This window comes from Harmonia axyridis, chromosome 4, assembly GCF_914767665.1.
Source record: "Harmonia axyridis chromosome 4, icHarAxyr1.1, whole genome shotgun sequence".
Taxonomy (NCBI): domain Eukaryota; kingdom Metazoa; phylum Arthropoda; class Insecta; order Coleoptera; family Coccinellidae; genus Harmonia; species Harmonia axyridis.
This window is the reverse complement of record NC_059504.1, coordinates 25,438,068-25,460,575: the sequence shown is the minus strand read 5'-3', so window position 1 is coordinate 25,460,575 and position 22,508 is coordinate 25,438,068. Positions and strand designations below refer to the sequence as shown.

At 33.8% G+C, this 22,508-nt stretch overlaps 2 protein-coding genes and 1 long non-coding RNA gene across 4 annotated transcripts; 1 reads left to right on the top strand and 2 right to left on the bottom strand.

The window, feature by feature from the left end:
• Window positions 1-2,727: 2,727 nt before the first annotated feature.
• LOC123679036 lies at window positions 2,728-3,095 on the bottom strand. The gene is made up of 2 exons (XR_006747343.1): window positions 3,040-3,095; window positions 2,728-2,880 (listed from the first exon to the last, which is right to left on the bottom strand). It is a non-coding gene; the product is annotated as an uncharacterized LOC123679036 (long non-coding RNA).
• A 1,209-nt stretch (window positions 3,096-4,304) lies between these two features.
• LOC123679035 (transmembrane protein 98-like) lies at window positions 4,305-9,050 on the top strand. Its single transcript, XM_045616361.1, has 4 exons — window positions 4,305-4,770; window positions 4,819-5,047; window positions 6,887-7,093; window positions 7,146-9,050. The coding sequence occupies exons 1-4, from the start codon at window positions 4,616-4,618 to the stop codon at window positions 7,209-7,211; spliced, it is 657 nt and encodes a 218-aa protein (XP_045472317.1). The 5' UTR covers window positions 4,305-4,615; the 3' UTR covers window positions 7,212-9,050.
• Window positions 9,051-19,021: 9,971 nt separating this feature from the next.
• Window positions 19,022-22,508, bottom strand: LOC123679034. 2 transcript variants are annotated; one of them, XM_045616360.1, is made up of 3 exons: window positions 22,258-22,508; window positions 20,508-21,480; window positions 19,022-20,432 (listed from the first exon to the last, which is right to left on the bottom strand). In XM_045616360.1, exons 2-3 carry the CDS (start codon window positions 21,358-21,360, stop codon window positions 19,624-19,626), a joined length of 1,662 nt encoding a protein of 553 aa, XP_045472316.1. In that variant the 5' UTR covers window positions 21,361-21,480; window positions 22,258-22,508; the 3' UTR covers window positions 19,022-19,623. The 2 variants fall into 2 exon arrangements, with proteins under 2 accessions (XP_045472316.1, XP_045472315.1); XM_045616359.1 differs by having other exon boundaries at window positions 19,022-21,480; window positions 22,258-22,504.

Below are 22,508 nucleotides of genomic sequence, written 5' to 3'. Positions count from 1 at the left end.
GTAATTAGAAAAGGTCAATGTTTTTCTCAGTTTTATGATTTAGCCATTGTGAAGTTAGGAAAAAAAGATTTCTGATAATTATTAAACATAAATACGGATAAAATCTTTTTTGCTGTATGAATTTCAATTCAAAACTCAAATTATTATTTTCCATTTCTTAAGATGTGAAGGGCAGTCGGAATTCGCAGGAAATCTTTTTTTTTTCTCAATATTTTCTGTAAATTTCTCAAGAATCTGATTTCACGATTTATTCAACAATGAATGGCAGGATAGGCTGGTGGATTTTAATTGAATTTATTCAACTTTTTCAAAACATAATAAACTAGTGAAAACTATTTTTCATGAAGAATGATTTACTGAAAATTTGAGTTAAATTGTCTTAGGCCCCATTTTGTATTTTCAGAAAAAAATATTTGATTGAGCACTAGATTTACTACTGAAATAATAAAAGAAAAATAATAAGGGCAGCCCCTCACAGAGAAGGGAAATAATATTTTAACTGTTGAGAATTTGTGGAACAGGGGCCAACGCATTTATGTGTAGCGATAACTTTATATGATTAATATATTTTATTTGGTTGGAATCTATATTTTAAGTTCCAACCTCTTTTTCACAGATAACAGATACCATAGATGGGACACTTCCCCCCCTAAAGCAAATTATTTGAAACATAGCTCCCCCTGGCGTCTGGTTCTCGAACAAACTCGACAAACGCGGGAAGTTTGAAATGAGTGGTTTTCCTATACTTGTTTTGAATTTGAATTCAAATGGTCTTTGGTTATCGCAGCACCAAACTCCATTTGAATTGCTCAATACGAGATATTGAGCAATTCAAATGAGTTTGGTGCTGCGATAACCAAAGACCATTTGAATGGCTGCTACCGTATATAAACAATGAATAAAATCGTCGTTTTTCACGAAAAAAAGACATTTTCTTTTCAGGAAAAGCTTAAATGTGATAAATTCATCATTTCTAACGAGAATAAGTTAATAAAATACAAGAAAACTAGCTATTAATGTGGATAACCTTACCTTCATTAGGCCATCATTACAATTTTTTTTTCAACTAGCAGGATTGAGGAATTTTCGTCATCGGATTCGTGATTTATGGCCTAAAATTAGTAAGTCTGCAAAATTTCATCACGTTTGAATCATTATTCAAATTAATTCTATATAGTAAACATTTACCCATAATGCTTTAATTGCATTTGTTCGTTATCAATTGGCGAATCAAGATAAGCGCTACGCCACCTGGTGACAATCAGAGTAACTAGAAATGTTGACATGGTTTGCCTCAGAGGTAGTCAGTCCTTTTCATTCCTCTGATGTTCTAGCATTTTGCTTTGATTTTGTGTGATATTCTACAAATATTTATATATTTTTTGAATCATTCCAATAGTTCTGAGTCGTTCGAATCGCTATTGTTCAGTTCCTCAGTGTTCTTCCTGGGAAAAAAAAGGTCAAATATCAAGTTCCATGCTTTCCCTCAAACTGGTTATAAATATCGTGTTTGGATGGAAGGGAAACTGGGGAGTAAAGTGCTGATGGATCGACAAAAAGCTTGGCAACTGAAATTCAAAATCGATAAACCAGTGACAAGAAATATGAAAGTATGTTCCCTGCATTTTATCGATGATGATTATTTTTATCGGGGTAAGCACTGATAGCACATGAAATTTTAGATTATATTTATGGGGATAATAATCATAATAATAATCGTTTACAGATTCCAGTTCTACACAGAAAGAATGTTTGAAAAAGACTGCTGTGCCTTCCAGAAATCTTTCTGTTGGATCCACTACCACAAAGGAAGAACCTGAATGTTATAGTAGTAGATCTGAAAGATTGAATCAAAGAAATATCAACAAAGAAGAACTTATTGCTGAAAAATGCTCTTGTGAAGAAATCGAACCTGCTCTACAATCTACTTCCCAAGATGAAATCGAAGCTGCACAAGGTCTTTCAAGGATTTCGAATTGCAAGTGAATACTCCTAAATTATCTTCTTTGTGTGACCTCATAACAACAGATAGTGCTCTGAACAGTTTTAATGGTCTCAATAATATGAAACTATGAGATACAATAGTAGAAGTAGTACAATATTTACAGTGATCAAAGATCAGATCGTTTAACAATCAAGCAGTGTATTGTTTTAGTTTTAACAAAATTGAAATGTGATCTTTCATATGTGACATTATCTGTTTTATTTGGCATTTCACAAGAATTGTGTCAAAGATACATTGTCTTCAAATCTAAGGTACCTTTACACAATATTGGAAAAATTCCTCCCAAATATTTGGACATTTACTCTGAAATTCTATATATTTTTTTTCAGGGCACACTGATGATACATCTCTATCACATTTTAATTATTTTAAAAAAGTCGTATACTATACCGAATATATTTTCAAAATAAATACATTTCATAAGTGAAATATTTTCAATTGAATTCTCATTATTTTTTGGTGATTCATTAGTCAAGCAATAATTTAATTCGATAAATAGGTATCGATATGAGTAGTTTTGAGTAACCTAGTTATATAAATTGATCTTTAGAAACATTTTATGTAAATTGAGTTATCTCTTAATTAATAAATAAGAATGGATATGCAACTTTCTGTTATATTCCTAAAAGTATTCAATACATTAGCATTTGTAATATTTTGTTGGGACTGTATAATTGAAGGGTAATGTGAAATGATCAATTCGGATAAGTAAAAAAACCTTTCAACTAAAGTTTATTAGTCATGCGAATAACATGTAACATTTTTATTATGTGACCAGCATTTAAAACTTCTTCACCTTCATAAACACTTCTAGAAGTGTTTGTACCTTTAAGATACTCCAAGTATTCTACTAAACTCAGTCTTGCCATTTGGACCTAAAGAAGGTACTATTAGAATCCTGTAGTATAATAATGTTGATTGAACCGTTCACATATTATATGCACACGGTTGTTATTCGTCATTTTTCGAAGTCTTCCATCCTTGCATAACTTTCAATATCACTAGACCGAACTGAAACAAATGATGATACCTACCGCCTTTACCTAAAATGAAAATATTATATACACAGTAACACAGTTGTTCACTATAGAAGTCTGAAAAGTTTTTATATTTATTGAAAAATCAAATTTAAATAGAGCAAATACACACACAACTAATACAACAAAACACTCCAATGTCAACATTTATAGTTCTACGTCTGCTCACCTTGGCGCTGCATTCTTATTTTCAGATGCCTATCCGGTAGGGGAACAAACAAAACACCAAAGATGTAGGTCCTAATTTCCGGCTGTCCAACCAGCAACCGGAAATCATCCATTTTTGGTTGGAACATGGTCATAGAACCCACAGTTTCACCCCCCTGCTCTAAGGGGTGAAATATGCAACAATAAATGTCACAAACAGTGAACTAAAGAACGAACTGGAAGGGACCCGTAGGTACAAAAAAGTGAGGCCGACTGAAATAGAGCATTTGTGGGAAGGCTTTCTCAATCTTACTCGCTGCCGTAACGGGAATAGCCTTGAATTCAAATCGAAACTGGCGAGTTTGTATGTTTAATCTTCATTTGATATGGACCAAAACTGACTATTCTCTCAGTTTTTTGTGTTATTTTGTGATTGAAATAATATTTTTTAATGATTCAAGCCATATTAGGGGAAATAAATAATTACGAGTTCGCAATATTGATCGAGATTTTCTTGGAATTTCAACAAAAACTGACTGCCCCGTTTTCCAAACTCTTTGTGTGACGTGAATCTTATTTTTTCATATTAAGACCTTTTTGAGAGAATATAATCATTTTGATAATTAGAATTTCTATACTTGACATGTCTAACTATGGAGAAAGATAAAAACATTCATTCAAAATTGATTCAGGAGTGTTGTAAAATAAATATGTAAAAGGAAAATATATTTCTGAGTATGGGAGACACATTTCCTGTTTTGATACGGTTTACTTATGCATTTCCTTATTAAATACTCCTCAACATTATCATAAAAACGATATTAAATTAAATAACCACAAAAACGTCAAGAAAATCAGCTGATATTTGTGATTAAAAACCCTCTAGAAAGAGATGTCCTTCCCACAAATGCCCCATCTCTTTCATACACTTTTGGACACACTTTTAGGAGAATTAACGTACCTACGGGTCCCTTCCATTTCTCAATTCAGTTCACTGGTCACAAATAACCATGGAATTCTTCTGTTTACAATGATTTTACCTACACTTGAAAACGAATGTTGCAGAGGGCGCAGCCTACCCTTGAATCTATGGTCTCTAGGGAGCGTTTTTATTTTGAAATGTTTTTCTGTGTCGTCAAATCCGTCGAACTTCGGTTAGAAAATAATAATAATAATAATGGAATGAAATAAAAATAACAGTCAACTAGTGAAACCGTTTTATGAGATGAAAGATTTGAATCCCTAAACAAAGAAAATTAACAGAAGCACAGGAAGAAAATTAATGTGTCCAATTATTACTTTCTGGATATTTTAACATGGATTTAAACAACGTCATTATTTGATTGTTTTCTCACCGTTCAGGGAATAAAAATTCCAATAAATAAGTTCACGACAACATATATTTATTGAAAATAGGAATCCGAAAATGTTTGAAATGCCTCCAGAATACTCTGAAATGATTGCTGCTGTTGCGATTGGAGTCTTATCTGCTATTTTTATCAGTGCATTTGTTATTTTGATCATGATATGTAGGAGGCAGCAACATTATAAACAATCATATGCAGATGGCGAATTTTCAAGGTAGATTTTAAATAGGGTTATGTTTATCGTTCAATATTATTATTTTAGGCCCGAAATTAAGTTGATATCGAATAAATCAGAAGTTGAAATCATTGATATAGATTTATCGAAAAGTATGGATGAAATACTTGAAAATAAACAGTGGGTAGGCGATGCAACAGGATTAATACCCCATTGTTTGTCTATCCTAAAAGCTTGCAGATATTTAACAGAGAGATTAACTGCATTAGCTATGGATGCAACACACTCAAAAAAAGCTTTAGCTTCAATTGTAGAAGTAAGTTCATATGTGATCCTCGTTAAAATAGTAAAAAAAAATTATATATCTAAAGGGCGCATCCAGTAATACTTAATTCCACCCACTCTCCATATTGGCAGGTGGGGGGTTAACTCTGAAATCTTAAATAGCATCCTCCATATTAATGGTGAAATAAAATTCGTTGTCCATAAGTAAATATTGAAGGTTATTGGATCCTAGTAATTTCAAATTATGATGGTAGGTTTATGCAATATTCCTAAGAACTATGATTAGAAAATTGACCAACTTTTAACTAAAAATGTAGTTCTTAGTCAAAAATTGAAGTACGCATGCACCAAATAGAATTTCAATAATAACAACTGACAGTTGCTACCCTTTCATGTTCTTCAATTTGTGATTATTGATGAAAAGTGTTTGGTGTATCTGAAATTTTATTTTTTCACAATCAATATCAATGTCAAACATCAAAGTTCAGAACATATAAGTAGTTCGAGCATGCTTGCTTTCCTTCAATAAGAACTAACTAAAGAGTGCATAACCACTACATAATTTCTGGTTTTTATTTCTTAGGAATGTTGCATAAATCTACCTTTAGATTGATGTGTTTATGCCTGAGAAGTGTAATGAATGTTTATTACAGAAGCAAGGTCATATTTTTTTAGTATGTAACGAGCGTTAATTTAAATTTGTGGTCAAAAGTGCTGTGGATAAATTAGAGTTGATTTTCGTTGATTAAAAGTAGTGCTTAGCTTGTACCATATTTGAAGTTGAAATGATAGTGATATGGTACAAGACAAGCTAAGCACTACTTGTAATCAGAGAAAATCAACTATAATTTCTCCACAGCACTCTTGACCACGAATTTTAAAGAACGCTCCTTATATTCCAAAACATTAGCTGCTCCCTTGAGCATAAATGAATAATATTAGAATATAGTGTGATCACAAGAAGTAAAAATATATCTATGCAAGCTCTACATAATGGAACTTTACACATGGCGGGGAGATGAAAAGAAAAAAATTATAGAGCTCTAGGTCAGACAGAAAGCAGGTTTTGAAGTCATTCAAAAAAATGTGATTCCATTACTTCCATCAAACAGTATGGTGAGGAATATTTCTTGGCAGAAATCGGGAATATAAACCCTAGAGAAGAAGGAAGTAGCATAAGGCAGCAGCTTGAAATAGTAAGCCCAGCTAACACTAAAAGTAAAAATGGCAATAGAAGAAAATTTGATCCTGAAAAATAGATTTGGAAGACCTGTATTGATTGTGGAAATATTGATTCAACAGGTCAAGTTTTTGCCATTTATGAACAATAATGATTGCAACACTGACATTATTCTCTGAAAAGCTTTAAAATTTGGTGTTAACCTTCCAAGATCTTAAAATGAACAATTGTTTATAGTGTTCTCATCTCATAAAAAATCTTTTATGCACATAAACATACTCTATTTCTTCTTCTTATCTTATTAGAAAAAAAGTTGAATTTCATGTTTTGTCTAATATAAGGAAAAAACAAGTCAGAAGTCCCCTAGTAGCTTATTATTTTCCATCCCAAATACAACATTTGTAGCAGTCATAAGAAGACACTGAAGATGGAAAAACTAAAGAAGGAAAAGAAGCAGCTCCAAAGACTATTCAAAAAAAACAATCACTGAATTGAATCTAGCGTTTACAGACAAGTTAGTAATAAGTTGGAGAATAAGCACAAGAGACTGTTTTCATTGGATGGCCATACTTATTTTTATAACTGATCAATGTGACACATGTGTTAACATGGCACTCATGGCTGCTATACAATTAAAAGTCAAAAACCACTTCTTTTACTCACCTTTTCAAGTTAGCATTTATTTTTCAGAACGCCAAAAAAATTTCCAGCAGAGTAGACGATATGGTACAAAGTATGTATCCTCCCTTAGATCCTAGATTGCTAGAAGCTAGGGCAGCAGCATTGACCTTGGCTGTGAGTCATTTGGTTCTGGTTGCTAGATATGAATGTGACGATAAAAAAAGGAACTTCATTTGGATTGACCAGTCCTTACAAGAAATTAATGAAAATTTGAGTGTGAGTTTACTTTTGAAGAGTTATTTCTGTTACTGAATCTTCTCTTTTGCAGGTTTTAAGATCTGCAGCTTCTCTTCCAGAAACTAATAATAATTATCAAGCAATTTTGCATTGTTAATAATGTTTGAAGGATTCTTCTATATTACTGAAATATGCGGATATTTTTGGCACTATATAAAAAAAATATTTTTCTTTAATATTTTCAATTCGAACATAACTTTTTTGAATAGAAATAAGTGAAGTATTTATAAGGTAAGATTGATCAAATAGATAGGTATGCACAATTTTCAGTTCTGGGCAGATATTCCATATATCGAAACTAACATAACTATGACATAAGATATATAATAATTTATTGACATCTTATTACTATTCAAAACATTATGATTCAGTTACATAATTTTTCTGAAAAAAATCTAGATTACTCTGTAAATGAATTTTAGAGTGCCTACACACTATGTGTTCAGCCATCTTGGTGAAACACAATAAAAAAAGTGGTTCGGCTCGCTGAGAGATGCTCTACAAATTACGCAGATAGAACTACTCTATAATTTTCAAGCATTTTGAAAAATATTGTCTCATTCTCGTCCCTCTGGTTTTTTCCACCATACAGCTAGAGGATATTGCATTTCTTGTACATATTTCTACAGGAAGCGGTTTGTGGGAGCCCTTCTATGACACATAGCGCCTGTCTTTTTTTTCCTCAAAAAAATATGCTCTTCTTTAGATAAGCCCTATAACAGAGCTCCATGGATCATCAAACCACAAAAGTACCCATCATGTATGAAAAGGACATATCATTCACTGCAAAGTACAATATTCTTCTGATAAAATATATTTTGGATTAACAGGCTCGGGTATCTAGGATGAAACCCAGTATTGTAAGATAGTTTTTCTACTTTGAGCTTGGGAAAACTTCCCGTATCCCACTCCACTAACTGGTCTTGTAAATAGGATAAAGGGACCTTGAGAATTAACTCTCAAGGTCACTTTCACAAGAAATATGCTTCCAAAAAAAGATAATAAAAATCAAAAAACAAAATATTATTAACTGAAATCAGTTAGTCACAGTTTTGTTTGAAATGGGGGAGTTGGTGTTAGAGACCATAAATGACATGAAGGAAGCTTCTCTAATCTGCCTTGACATTACTATTGATAACGTGGACCATGAGATATTACTGCTAAAATAGCAGTTATTTTGATCCCCTTTGAAAACAAGAAGACGTAATTTGGTGATAGGTCTTCTGTATGTTCCCATAGTAGTTCTATATACATATATATTTTGTTTTGAATTTCTCAATCAAAAATTTTTTATTAATTAAATTTCAAGTAAAATTGAAAATAATTCAAATATTTTTGTTGGTTTCATTGATGATATTTAGAATCAAAATGTGATAGATGTTTTTAGAAGAGAAAATGTTTGTAATATAATTTATAATTAAGTTTTGAAAAGCCTAAATGTAGTTGAATGGTACAAGATGAGAAGATTTTATGAGAAAGATAAAATTACGTGACAGCAATGCCATAGACATTTCATAGACAAAAATTAAAGCATTGATGGCAGTAATGAGAATTAGAAATCCCCGAGCAAAAAAAAAATGTAATAGAGACTTCAAGTGAAAAATGTTGGAAGAGATTAGCTAGAAATGAAAGATCTGTTCATTTTTGATCAAATGAAAGAGATTGAGGAGCTGGAAAGGAGAATATAAATAAGTAAAAATCATAATATTGAAGAGTGTGGAATTTGAATTCGAAGGATTATGGAATAAGAGTTCGCATTTGAATTAAGAAATAATATAACAAAACTAAGTGGAAAAGAACATTGTTTAAGTTAAGTTTTTTCAAATTTTGTATAGAGTTTATTTCATTGTTTCAAAATTAGATAAGGTAGTTGAGTTAGGTATTGTAAAATATTTAATATTGTAAAATACATTAAATTTTAGCCCTACCAAAGTTACATCAGATATTCAATTTAAATTCGATTTTTTTTTTATAATTTCAACATAATTTATCAAATGCAGTGTTCAAGAAAAGATGCACCAATCAAGATTGATATGTTTCTGGCAATGGTCAACAATTTGATGAGGCAGCATTCTGATGAATTAAAACTTGAAATGAGAGAACAAATGGACAAAAAATTAGAAGAACATAAAATAGAAGCAGATAATGAGTTTGTTAAAGTTGAAGATCAATATGATAAATTAAAGTAACAACGTAGAAGAAGAAATAATGCTGACCTGAAAATGGAACAGAAGTTGTTTCAAATTGTGTATAGAGTTCGTTTTATTGTTTCAAAATTAGATAAAATAGTTATTTTCTGAGAAAGAAAATAGATTTTTTATTCTTTTCTGAACCCAACTGAGAAAAGAGGTTTTTTCAATTGGAAATTAATATTTTTTATATATAACAATATGTACATATATATGAACATTGTGGGTTCCGGATTGGACCGCGTCTAATATTTTGTCGTGTTCGACGTTTCGGCTTCGATTGTGGAGCCATTCTCAAGAACCGTAGACTTTACGCCGGGGTCTCAATCTGCCTGCTCCCCAGGTATTATCAACGACAGTATTCTCGCAGCTATAGATATTTTCCGTCCTTGGAGGCGACTGGATGTCAACCGCGAGAGATCAGGAATTTAAAGTTGAAGGGTGGTGGCAAGTGGTCTACGCGGTGGAGACTGCGCAGAAACCGGTTGCATCGTTGTCAAGTGACTTCTAGTCATCAATCTAGTACAGGTGGTACGAGGCTGCGCAGAAACCGGTTGTGTTGTTGTCACGTGACTTCGAGCCATCGAACAACTGGGAGCTTGGTACGAGACTGAACTGTCGATCTGCTATGAGGACATTTAGAAAATTTGAATACGAAGACATGGCAATTCTTTGAAATTCTTTCAATATTTTACAATTTATTTCAGGTTATGTTGCTATCATTTCGAACTAAAACAGTAATTATCATTCAAAAGTTTTATTTATCAAAGGTAATTTACATATTCACTTGAAATAGTAATTATTTATAGAAATCAATACATAATATTCATTATATTGGGAGATTTACATTATACTTACCTGAATAAATTACCTATTTATACCTTCTTTATAAAATTCTTTCTGATGAACAACTGAATTGATACATTTCTAATGCGATATTCAAATTTCTACACATTCATGAAAGATAAAAAATCTTCAGTTGGATAAATCTATCTTTCTACGTTATAGTGCTCATTTTGTAATTCACTTTAATTATCATAGTTCTTCTTTCGTACTTCATTTTCAACTCATTTGGAGATTGTAGGTGGAGATATGAAAAAAGATTATTTCAGCGCCCTGCTTTGGCTAATTTATATAAATTTTCTTCGAAGGGGGCTCTGCTATTTCTCTCAGTCAGCTTTTCAATTTCATATGAAATAGAATTTTCCAACTCAAAATCGTAAAGGCGAAGAAAGTCTTGTTTAATTAATTGACTTTGCGCCCTTACAATTTGGCGTTCCGGCAAAATATCCGGTATGCCGCTCCTGTCGGCGGCCCTGGTGATCAATTAGTAATTCATTTTAATTTGATATGATAGTTCTGGATCACAAAGATGGTTATTGTTAGAACATATTTTCCATACAAGAAACATTTAGGGAAGTTCTGGAATCATAGGGATGATCATGATAAATTTGATATTTGACGTCACATCCGTTGCCAGTGTTATTACTAGCGGTTTTACCCCCGTGGTATGCAACGTCATTTCTGAGCAATGTTCTATTCAGTGTAGTGATGAGCGATATTTCACTAACCGTGAATCAATCACCGGTTCCTCGCCTGTGATAAACAACGTGAATCGTGCCTTATTGACATAGTCAGTGAATCATGATCACAGTTTACAGCTGTGATATCATATCCTACTCGCTTAGCCACCCAAATCGTGATCGCGAGACGTGCGAACTAATAGGGGTGATATTCCTTAGGATAACATGTGGAATTCGGGACTTGACATAGTCAGTAACGATCTTGTTTTAATACGCGTTTGGTGATACATATATCGCTTACTGAATACTGTGATTGTAATTGGTGAATCGTGATATTGTGATTGATACTATAATAGGCTAGTGATCAGATACTCAGTTCTTCATTAAGATTGCGTGTTTTTGGAATTATGCATAGGTGCAAAACTAAGTAACTTTGGACACACTGGTCGATGGAAATTATGCAACCTGTTATTTATCAAGTTTAAATTATCCATCAGGACTATTACGTTGAATTTGAAGAAATTTATGGATTGTTATTTATTATTGTTTGTTCATGTTTTGTTATAATAATAATGTTCATTCAAAATAAACATAAAAAAATTTCAGAGGTATTTATTTCGCGAAATATTTACCTGTGCGTAATTCTCAGATATATTTTTCTCATTTCCATAACTAGAGTTCATTCATGAGGGGGTTTCCCCCATTTTAAAAAAGGAAAATCTTTCAATTATTCATTGTTTTGTTTAATTGGTACTTACAACTTTGTTATTTATCATCTACCTAGCTATCAAACATTTCAAACACATGGTAGAAGCCCGAAACTCCACGATCTCCACAGATTACAAACCCCTGATATTCGCGTTCAAGCAGAAATCAGAGAAGTGCTCGCCCAGAAAGTTCAGACATCTGGACTACATCTCCCAGTTCTCCACCGACATACGCTACGTCTAAGGAGATCAGAACGTCGTCGCCGATGCCCTTTCAAGATTGGACGAAATCAGTCCCACCTTGGACTATGCAGCATCACAAGAGGACGACAACGAGCTACGGAGATATCTGCAAGGCAATACAGGTTTGCTGATCCGGAAGATGGAGCCACATGGATCAACCACCTTGGTTTACTGCGATACGTCGACCCCCCAAGCACGTCCATTCCTGACGAAGCCATTCCGGAGAGTAGCATTCGACACAGAGATCCACAGATTGGCACACCCTGGTACCAATGCGATTATGAAGATGGTGAAGCAACGTTTCGTTTGCCCTTCAGTTAACGCAGATTGCAGGAAATGGTCCCGCACCTGCTTAGAATGTCAGTGATCACATGGACATTCACCATGCCGTACGCGGAGGACTACCGACACTGTCTCACCTGTGTCGACCGATTTACTAGATGGTCAGAAGCAATTCCCCTGCAGAACCAGGAAGCATCCACCATCGCTAAGGAGTTTTACACGAATTGGATAGCGAGGTTCGGCAATCCACTCCGGATCACCACAGATCAAGGGGGAAAGTTCTAGTAAAGCATGTTCAACGAGCTATGTAAGTTGACTGGCACGAACCACATTCGAACCACAGCTTACCACCCAGCAGCCAACGGTATGGTGGAAATAATCCATCGACAACTTAAGGCAGCAATCAAATGCCACAGCAACGACCGTTGGACCGAAACGCTTTCCAGTGTCCTTCTGGGAATGAGAGCAGCGTGGCGGAAAGATATGAAAGCAACCGCTGCAGAAATGGTATACGGAGAGCCATTAAGATTGCCCGGAGAGTTCCTAGCTACAAGTACGGATGACAGTGCAGACACAGCCGACTTCGTAGTGGATCTAAGGCAACAAATAAGAAGAGTAAGACCAATCAACGCTAACCACCACGGACAACGACCAAGCTCCAAGCTTCGTGTTCAAGAAATTGGAAACGCCACCATTCGTTTTCGTCCGACATGAGGGCCCAAAATTAGGTCTGCAGAAACCCTACGACGGACCATAAGAAGTTTTGAGGAGAGATCCAAAACATTTCGTAATCAAGATTAACGACAAGGAAACGACGGTTGAAACCAGCCTACATATTCGACAATCTCGAGAAGGAAGAGCATGAAGAAGATTACAAGGAAGATCCAGTAGAAAACGAAGCCAATAACCAAGCAGGGTCCCCGGAAACAAGAAAAACCAGATCGGGTAGGAAGGTACACTTCCCAAAGAATTACCTAACAATGATTTCGTAACTTCGTTACTGGTGGGTGACTGTGTAGGGAATCTATTGATTCCCACGAAAATATTCGAATTAAGCTAGGTTGACATGGGTAGTGCATTGCGTTCGATGATTTCACGCCTTTTTCACAGCGACGATATGACGTATATTCGTATCTCCAGAACCTATTTGGCAAATTTATGTTGTTTCTTCGTCGGCACAAAGGGATGCCGACCAGCCCTGATGACTGCACATGTCTTTCTGCGTCAATCTAGGTATTTATGACTATGATGCGGCTCCTTTTTGATGGGAATTAACTTTGTCGGTATTCCTGCCTGTTGTTTATGACCGAATTAAATCTCATTCCGAATTTCTAAACATGTGATTTTTGTTGATCAATCGCAAAACGTTTGTGGCTCTATTTCCATAGGACTTTTTTCATCCAAGGAATCTCGCTTTTTCGTTTTCTCTTGCCGTTAATATTTTCACAAAAGTTTTTGTCTGAGAATATTTTTTTATAGTTAGGCTATATGCAGGGTATCCCAGGAAGAATGCGACAAATGGATACATAAATTGAGGTCATCATGGAGGACTCATATCAAGATCGCCATTTGGTATATACAGGGTGATGTTAATCTCATAAGTGAAATTTCACAGTTCAATAACTCTTTAACTAATCGACCGAATAATTTCAAATTTTGAAGTGTAGTCACTCTACTATCGCCCTTCAATATTTCTGAAATCGCGAACAAATCAGATCCGGACTTTTTCTATTTTCGGAAACATTGGATCACCCTGTACCTACGTGCACTTTTCTCGAATTCGTAACCAAAAATAATTAATTCATAGAGAAAATTCATAAACCATTATTGGCACCGTCATACAGGGTGATCAATAAACATTGCCTTATGGGTTGAGTTTCATTGTTCGATAAACTTATCAGTAGAATTAAATTCAAATTTTGCAGTTCGCATTTCACTAGGGATTGAATCAACAATTCCTGTAATGTTGATGCATGGGCTTAGAATAATCCAAGTTTGATAATTCAAAAAATTCGCAAGTTTCTCAATGAAGGTTTGCAGTGTTTATAACAATCGTTTGATTGGCCCTCATATTTTTGAAAAATAGGTTGACAGGAGAAATTTATAAGAATTGTTTGGAACATACTTGGCTTGGTTTGTTAGAAAACATTGTGATGGTCTCTTCAGCGGTAGAGGTATGAACTTCAAAACAATTTCCAGTGTGTTCTCTTGTACACTTTTGTGGTAAAATTTTACGATTCTACGATGAGTGGATCCTGAGATATATCCGCTTACCTCGCTTATTTGCCCACCCTGTACACATATTTCAATCGAAAATTCCTGACGTCAAAGGAAATACTTTTTTCCTTTACCATTTTTCCTAATCGGCTCGGTTGAAAAAATATGAGCTGTTGAAAATCCATAAAAAAATTTTTATTTTCAGTTATATCTCGAAAATGGAATGGAATTGGTGGAAATGAATATGGTTTTCACTGACATGATGAATCTTTTCCGAACATGAAATTTCATCAAAGTCCGGTATACTAAGTGAGAAAAAAAAAACTTATCGGAAGAAATAGTAAAGAAAAAAGGTGTTTCTTTCGACCTCGGGAATCTTCGGTTCAAATATATATACCAGCAAAGACTCACCGTGTATAGTTGGGCTATATACATATTTCTGCTGACTGATGTCTGTCAGATTTTCAAACAATTTACTGATAACTGATTTCCATCCTTTGAAGAAAAAGTACAGTTATTTCTGAAAATGTGACCAGAACAAGACAACTGCACAAATGTAACAAAAGTATCTGAATCAATTTTCGCCGAAGAAAAACGAAAGTGCAGGACTAACTTTCTTCAATTTTTTTTTACGGAAAAGTCAGGGCACAACTTCCAATAGGTGCAGCACATATTTTCATAAGAAAAATACAGATGTGCTGGGATGAGCTTTTTCTAATTTTTGAGTGTTCCTGTGAAACCAAAAAAATTTATGAAATGAGTGCTGGCCTAGCTTTTAATTGAATTTTGTAATATTCAGTTCATGTAGTAAAAATTTATTTCATAACATGTTTTGGGAAATATTTTCAAAGTAGTATTTAACAAAAAAAAAAAACAATCGAACAAAGTATCACAATTCAGCTCAATTCAGTACAAAAAAAAAATCGAAAATAACCCTTGTCTACTTCCACTATGGTCGCTCCAAGACCACGGAACACGTTGAATATCTAACATGTTTGATATCCCATTTTACGTTCGAGCCGCCTTCGCAACCGTCCGTTTCGAGAATAGTTTCACAACTCCTCCATTGACACGAGTCGATATCCACACATAACTAACCTCGCTTGTGCTTCACTACCCGTGTCAACTAGGATAAATCGTTCATTTCGTGAATATCTGCACGACTGTTCCGTTGACACGGGTCGTTTTCCATGTATTCTTGAACCACAGCTGTGATCCACTAGCCATGTCAACCTAGCTTTAAGTTAAATTTCGAACCAAAATGCTAAAAAACGGTGTAAAAACTTGGAATGATCAAAGCCACACCCCTAAGGGATCCGTAGAAAGGCTTTGCTGACGGTCGAATCTAAAACGGACTGAATGCCCATAAAAATCATCATTTCAGGGCTAATAATTCAGTTGAGTTCAGTCCAGTATACAACTACAACATATGTGCAACACTTGCACCGACAACGAGAAGAGTTAAGATTTTCACTTCTATTCCTGAGACCGGCGAAAAAGTACCTGCGACCGAGCCGCAACGACCCAAGTAGCCAGCGACCCTTAAAATCGATAAGATCTAAATATCATCTTCTTCACACATTTTTAGTGGGTTAGAAATACATTGTTTTTATCCCGTTCTCTTATTTCCTTTATTTGTCCTTGGCCGTGAACTACTAGTTAGTCACAGTATAAGGACTACAACCCACAAATTGTTAATTGGATTGATCCGCCACACAAGTTTGTGAATCACCCGATACAAAAGAAATTGAATTCGAGTAATTTCTCAGATTTGAGAGGAAATACCCAACCGGAACAGTCAGCAATAAAAAGGAAGATTCTAACAGGAAAGGGACTCACCTGGTCTCCGTTGACTCTTTGACTTTCCACCTTTCAAACTCAAACTAAACAATATTCTTAACTTAACTAGCGATGCGTCCTCACAAGTGGCCGTTATGAACTTAAGAACAAATTAAGTTTTTATGCGGAACTGTGATTTTTTCTTATTTAGGATTAGCGATGAACCATTAATTTGAACATCCGTTGTTGATGCGGAAAAACGAGTGTGCTGAAATTGTGGAGTAGATGGGAAAGTCAGGATCTGACAAAGGATTTCACTATGGAATTAAATCCTCTCGTATCCTCGCTCTCCGTCAATTCAAAACAACCGGCGAAAATTCGATTCAATGTCGAACACAAGCTTAGAATATAGATAGATATTAATGTTCTAACAACAAAAGTATTATTTTGATCAAATTTAACCCTACTTTAATGTCAGTAATAACCAAAAATATAACCACGTGATTTAAAGCGGTACAACTACGCCATTTTGGATGTAGATCTCAGTCAACTTTTGACCAATAACATTTCATTAGTAGTGAACAGATCCGTATTCACAATTTTTGCATATCTGCATATCCATCTTCACCATACTCTAAATATATTATAATTTATATGGCAGGATATGTTGTATATTATTTGAAACAAAATATTGTTTGTGAACAATGCTTAGACTGTTTAAAAAGTGATGAACACGGTTTATTTTTGTATTCCTTCGTGAAAGTTTATTTAATCCGATCCTGATCTTTCTCCAATTTTAGTACCGTAGAGCGGTGTGACTTTGCACCACTTTTTATAGTTATCTTGGTATAACTTTTCGTTTCTTTTGTGAAATGAGTCCTGTGCAAAGTATGTTCAATTTGAACATTTTAGTTGTCGACTGCTGTGGTTAGAATCAGATAAAATGTTGCACACTTCTTTTTTTTTATTTTTAAAAATTTGGCAAAGTAACCCGCAAATCGGTGAGAGTTTGCCAATACCTTAAAAATGCGTTTTTTGACAATTTAATGATGTACTGGCGGTATATGTTGGTACACTAATGCCTCCGGGTTCGCCCATTTATCTTTTGTTAATTATATTCCAAAGAGTTCTTCTGGGAATGTTGTACACTTCGGAAGCTGTCTGTATTGAAATGTTTTCATTTCGTTTGCATTGATTGCTCAGATTGGTGTTTTTTCCGTATAATTACGTAATTATACGAAATCGAGGCACAATTATGTTTCATTTAAAACAGGTGAAACAAATTTAGTATGTGGTAATGACTCCCGCCAAAGGGCCACAATAGAAAAATTTCCCGAAATGTCGAAATCCTCTCAACCAAATGTTTTCAGGTTTTTTCAACGTGACGTTTAATGAATGTAAAGTAAGCTGCTAAATATATTTCGATGTACCGTTCGCCATATTTTCTGCACAACTCCTAGTATTTCGCATATATACCCACGTTAAAAAATGACTCGCTCACATAACATACCGTAGCACACCATTCAAAGTACGCCAGATGACTGCGACGGTTGCAACATGTGGGTATATAGTGTGGTTAAAGGTTCCGATTCGTGATTTCTGTAAGATGTTGCCAACTTTACAAAAACAAAATAAAATTTAAAATATTAGGCAGTTCGGCAAAGTCACCTCCGTTGGCAAAGTCACACCGTACTACCGTAATAGAATTAGCCCCGCCTACTGGTCACTTTTTTTTTAGCACGATAACAGCTCATAGCGTCTCCTATTCTATCTCGATGATGCGAAGTTACGGTCTTCTTTCTTTCTTTCCTATACTGTGGTACAAATGTGCTTCGAAGCTATTCCTAACGGTGGCTGGAAAGCACTTTTTATGCGAAGTAAAGGTCTTCTTTCTCTCTCACACCTGTCAGGGCTCGAAGCCCCACAAATGCGGAGGGTGCGTCAGGGGAAAGGGAAAGGTAACGCGAGGGTTCGACGCCCTGTTTACTGGAACAGTACAAGTGCGCTTCGGAGTTGTACCGTGGAGCTCCTAACATTGGCTGGAAAGCACTTATGGAGTACCCACTCCATATCTCTAGTATAACCCAGCTCTCGAGTGTGGTTATTCGCGGTCCAAATCGGTGACGTTGAAGGGCTAGTCCATGACGTCACGAAATAATAACCAACAATGACCAAATGCGCTTAGTTATTGTTATATATTGATAACCAGGTTATTCGCTTGAAATCAGTTCAGTTCTATCTAGACTTGTGCGCTCCATACTTTTTCAAATTACATGTTGAGGGTATTGGGGTTTGAACCAAGATTTTCTTGGTAGCAATATGTTCACTCTCACAACTGGTTCACTGAAGCAGGTAGAAATCATTATGCATTAAGCTTGATATAAGTTACAACTAACTTCCGAGAGACAGACAAAAGCTTTATGTATAGAGAGATAGGTTGAAAACCACGAGTTATGAAATATGCTTGACATTATTTCAACAATATATGATATAAATCAATCCATGTTGAAATGTTATCAATTTCGAATAAAAATGGTGTGAATGAATAGAATTCAGATAATTCAGGAACGCTTCCCGAATCATTAGATTAACATCTGTATCGAAATGCCCATTCAAACATACCCTTGAACCAGTACGTACAAATTAGTATGTACTCAGTCCAAAAACGGACGTGCTCAGTATGTCCAGAAATTGACGTTTTCAAAACATCCCAAAAGGTCCAGGAGGTTTTCATTATGTATAAGTACACTGCGTAAGAAATTGTAATTAACCCACATCAAACATAATCACAACTATTGTTTTATCCCTGGGACGTCCAGAAATGGACGTTTTCAAAACATCCCGAAAGGTTCAGGACGTTCAGACCTGAACTGGACCTGAAATGGAGATCCCCAAGACGTAAGGTGCTACATGGGTGGTTTTCCACTAAAAATTTTCTTTCTGAGGTCTTGATCAATATATCTCATATATAGTTCACATTAAGCATGTATTTCAACTCGACAATATTAGAATACATCGGAACAACATCACAACATAAAATAAGAGATGACCACCCACCACACTCATTACTTGTTCACATTGATCAAAACTTTGGATATAGTTTATTAACATCTGTATATGTGACTTTGAATACATCATTATTATAATATAGAAATTGAAACTAATAAATATATTGAACTAAATCCAATGATAATGCAAAAATTTTCAATTGCATCATTTCAACTTTTATTCACTCAATTGCAACAAACTATTATAACCTTTATAAAAAAATATTAAAAACAAAACTAATTTCTTCATTTCTTTGTATACATTATTTTTCAAAACACTCTTCCAAAATTTAATTTTATGCAAGTTATATCTTCCACAGGGAGCAACATCTTTTAAATAATTTCAATCAATTTCTGAGATATCTCCAAATTTATAGATAAAATGAGTTATAAACAGATATCAACCACTAATGGTTCAATAGAACTAACTGTAGTATTCATGAAGAAACAATTCCATACAATTACCTCAATATCATGAATAAAGTAGACACAAATACTTGTACAAGTTAAATTACTATAGTTTTATGTCAAATAATTTCTCAGTGCCTTTGTTGATATTAATTTAATGATTTTTTTTTCGATTTGTTCAAGAAGAAAACTACATTCAAAAAGTTTCTCAGGAAATTCATCTTCTTCATCTTTTACATACATAATATTCGCATGGTTACATAAAGTTTCAGTAATTTTCAAAACTCCAAAGTTATATTTGTTCAAAATAATCAATGGCTTTTTCACATCACCTTCAAAGACACTTAGATGATGAAGTACATTGGAGTTAAGTTTCTGTTTTAATAAATAATTATTTACCTTTTCTTCTACAGTATCACTTCTTTCCAGAATTATTTTACATCTCTTGATTGAAGAGACCATATTATTTGTTCTATTTGCTACAGATTTTTTTTTATTTCCATTTTCCTCCTGAGGAGGGATATATAACACTTTATCTAATCTCCCTTTTTCATCTAATAATTCAATTTTTCTGGTATAGTATAAATCATTTTCTGAGAGCGCATGTCTTATTCTATCATATTCGTACAAGCTATCAGATAACTGACGAAAATATTTGGAACATGATTTTGAAATATTTTCTTCCCTTTCGTTAAATCCTTTAAATATCGGCTCCAAGTAGTCCCACGCAGAATTTTTAATGAAGAAATTTCTACAATTGTCAGATTTTTTTTGTGCACAATGAATAAGTTTATTTTTATAAATTAAATCTGAATCAACAATTTTTGAAATTTCGAATTTTGAATTTTTAGGAGGTGACCTATTTTTTTTAAAGATTTTTTTTTTATTATTTGTTTTAGGTACTCTGTTCTGAAATGTATCATTTGTTGATGTAAAATGTTTTGCATCACTTGATTTTTCAGAAAATATCAAGGGAGAAACAAAATTATTCAAATGATTTGTTTCATCAATACCTTTATATGTTTCAGAACCATTGAATAGTGGCATATTTTTCATTCTATTTGTATTGTTGAAATGTACAAATAATTTTTTCTGTGTTAATTCATTACCTAAATATGATGATTCTTCCATTGAGTTAATAGGTCTGGAATTATTGGCTCTTCCTTGCACTGCAGGAATAAATAGGGGATCTTGCTCATAAGAAGCACTAATATTCTTATCTTTGTTTGGCTGTTTCCTAATTTCGGTTTCTTCATTGTCTCTTTGACAGTCTTCATTCAATTCGGGTAAAAAAACCTTCTGTTTTCTGATAGCCTTTGTAGATTCCAAATTTATTTCATTATTAGATATTATGTTAGAGCTATTTTGATGAATATTATCAAGAAAAGTTGGTAAAGATGATATGTTCATCACCATCTGTTTAGCACTAATCTTTTCTTTTAATACTTTATTATGGGCAGTTGAATTCGAAGAATAATTTGTTTTATGCAGTTTTTTCTCTCTTATTCCCTTAAATCGTGAACAATTTTTATTTGTATCACTTGGTAGCTTCGAGACAAATTTTTTTGGCCCAAGTTTTTGAGTTTCTGGTTGATTTGATGTATCTATATTCATTTTGATAGCTTTCATATTATCAAAACCTGCAGATGGTATATTTCTATGTTCATGGGTTGCAATAATTTTGGAACATTCAGGAATTATCTCCTTAAATTGTGGGATATTTTTTGCTATGAATATCCTACCCACAGAACATTGACTGTTTGATAAAGATTCTATTTCAGGTGGATTAATTCCTCCCTGTACAAGAATATTTTGCAAAGCAAGAGTAGATGATGAACTCTTATTAGTCATCTATAGTGTATTAGGATTTTAGATATATTTTCAATAATCTATTGTTTCCCCACTTTCCTTGTGATCTTTTCCAATAAAAATTGTATGTTGATTGAAATTTTTCAGATTCAGCTCCTTGACCTAAAAAAATAATGTTTCACTATCTTTAAAGTAATGTTAAACATTTATATGCAATAAGAAATCATAATAGCCTTACAGGAAGTATCATGTATTCATTAGAATGGAACCGGCTAGCACTTCAATATAAACTGATATTGAATTATATCTACTTGATTTCCATTAAATTGAGTCTCAAATTTTCACAAATGTTTTGTTGTTGCGAGAGCACACTTCTAAGTTTCCATTCTTGACAAGTGATTTTTCAAAGCATATACCTACATGCTTCCAATGTATGCATAAACTTTAAGAGATCACTTGTCAAAAATAGGGAACCTTATGGCAGTGATAAATCTGATATCGTATTCGACTGGCTGCACCAGTTCGAATTAATTCGAGCTAATTATGTCATTTAGCGCTACAAAAATTCGAATTAATTCGCACTGGTGCAGCATGTCGAATACGCTATTAAAGTAATGGTTTACAATACAATTCTAGAGGAAAAAATCATTAATTGAATATGTCAGAAGTTCAATATTGTCATTGTAAATAGCAGTATGTGGATCGTAAATAACTTATCTTTATAAATGAAAAATTCATCTGAATATTCTGTTTACTCTCATTATATTTCGTTCATTTAAGAAACATTGTTTAACGAATAATAAGAATAAAATATTTTTATGCGTACTGGATTTGTAGATAAACATAAACATAAGTTGAACAAGATAAATTAAATTACTACAATTACTCAACTACCAGAAAATGGAATGAAAAAAATCAAGACAGAGGAGAGACACTTACCACGAAGATGTGAATCGATTATCCGATTCCTCAAATTTTATAAAAAATCGATATTACATGAAAATAAATAATGTATATATATGTATATCAAATGATGGATTTCCAAATTTAGTAATCTGTGATAATATATTTAAACATCTGGCCCTCCATCATAACCTCTAACTTCATATATAACTGTCATAAAATTGACGCAGATAGAATCTAACCTAAATTTCTTACAATCTGACCATAGACCTAATAATAATAATAAT

What these genes read in the sequence shown, in the direction of transcription:
- LOC123679035 (XM_045616361.1), top strand. Translation starts at nt 4,616, where the DNA reads ATGTTTGAAATGCCTCCAGAATACTCTGAAATGATTGCTGCTGTTGCG. An exon ending in CTTTAGCTTCAATTGTAGAA is followed by an intron (nt 5,048 to 6,886) that starts GTAAGTTCATAT and finishes TTTATTTTTCAG; the next exon opens with AACGCCAAAAAAATTTCCAG. An exon ending in AAATTAATGAAAATTTGAGT is followed by an intron (nt 7,094 to 7,145) that starts GTGAGTTTACTT and finishes TCTCTTTTGCAG; the next exon opens with GTTTTAAGATCTGCAGCTTC.
- LOC123679034 (XM_045616359.1), bottom strand. Translation starts at nt 21,360, where the DNA reads ATGACTAATAAGAGTTCATCATCTACTCTTGCTTTGCAAAATATTCTT.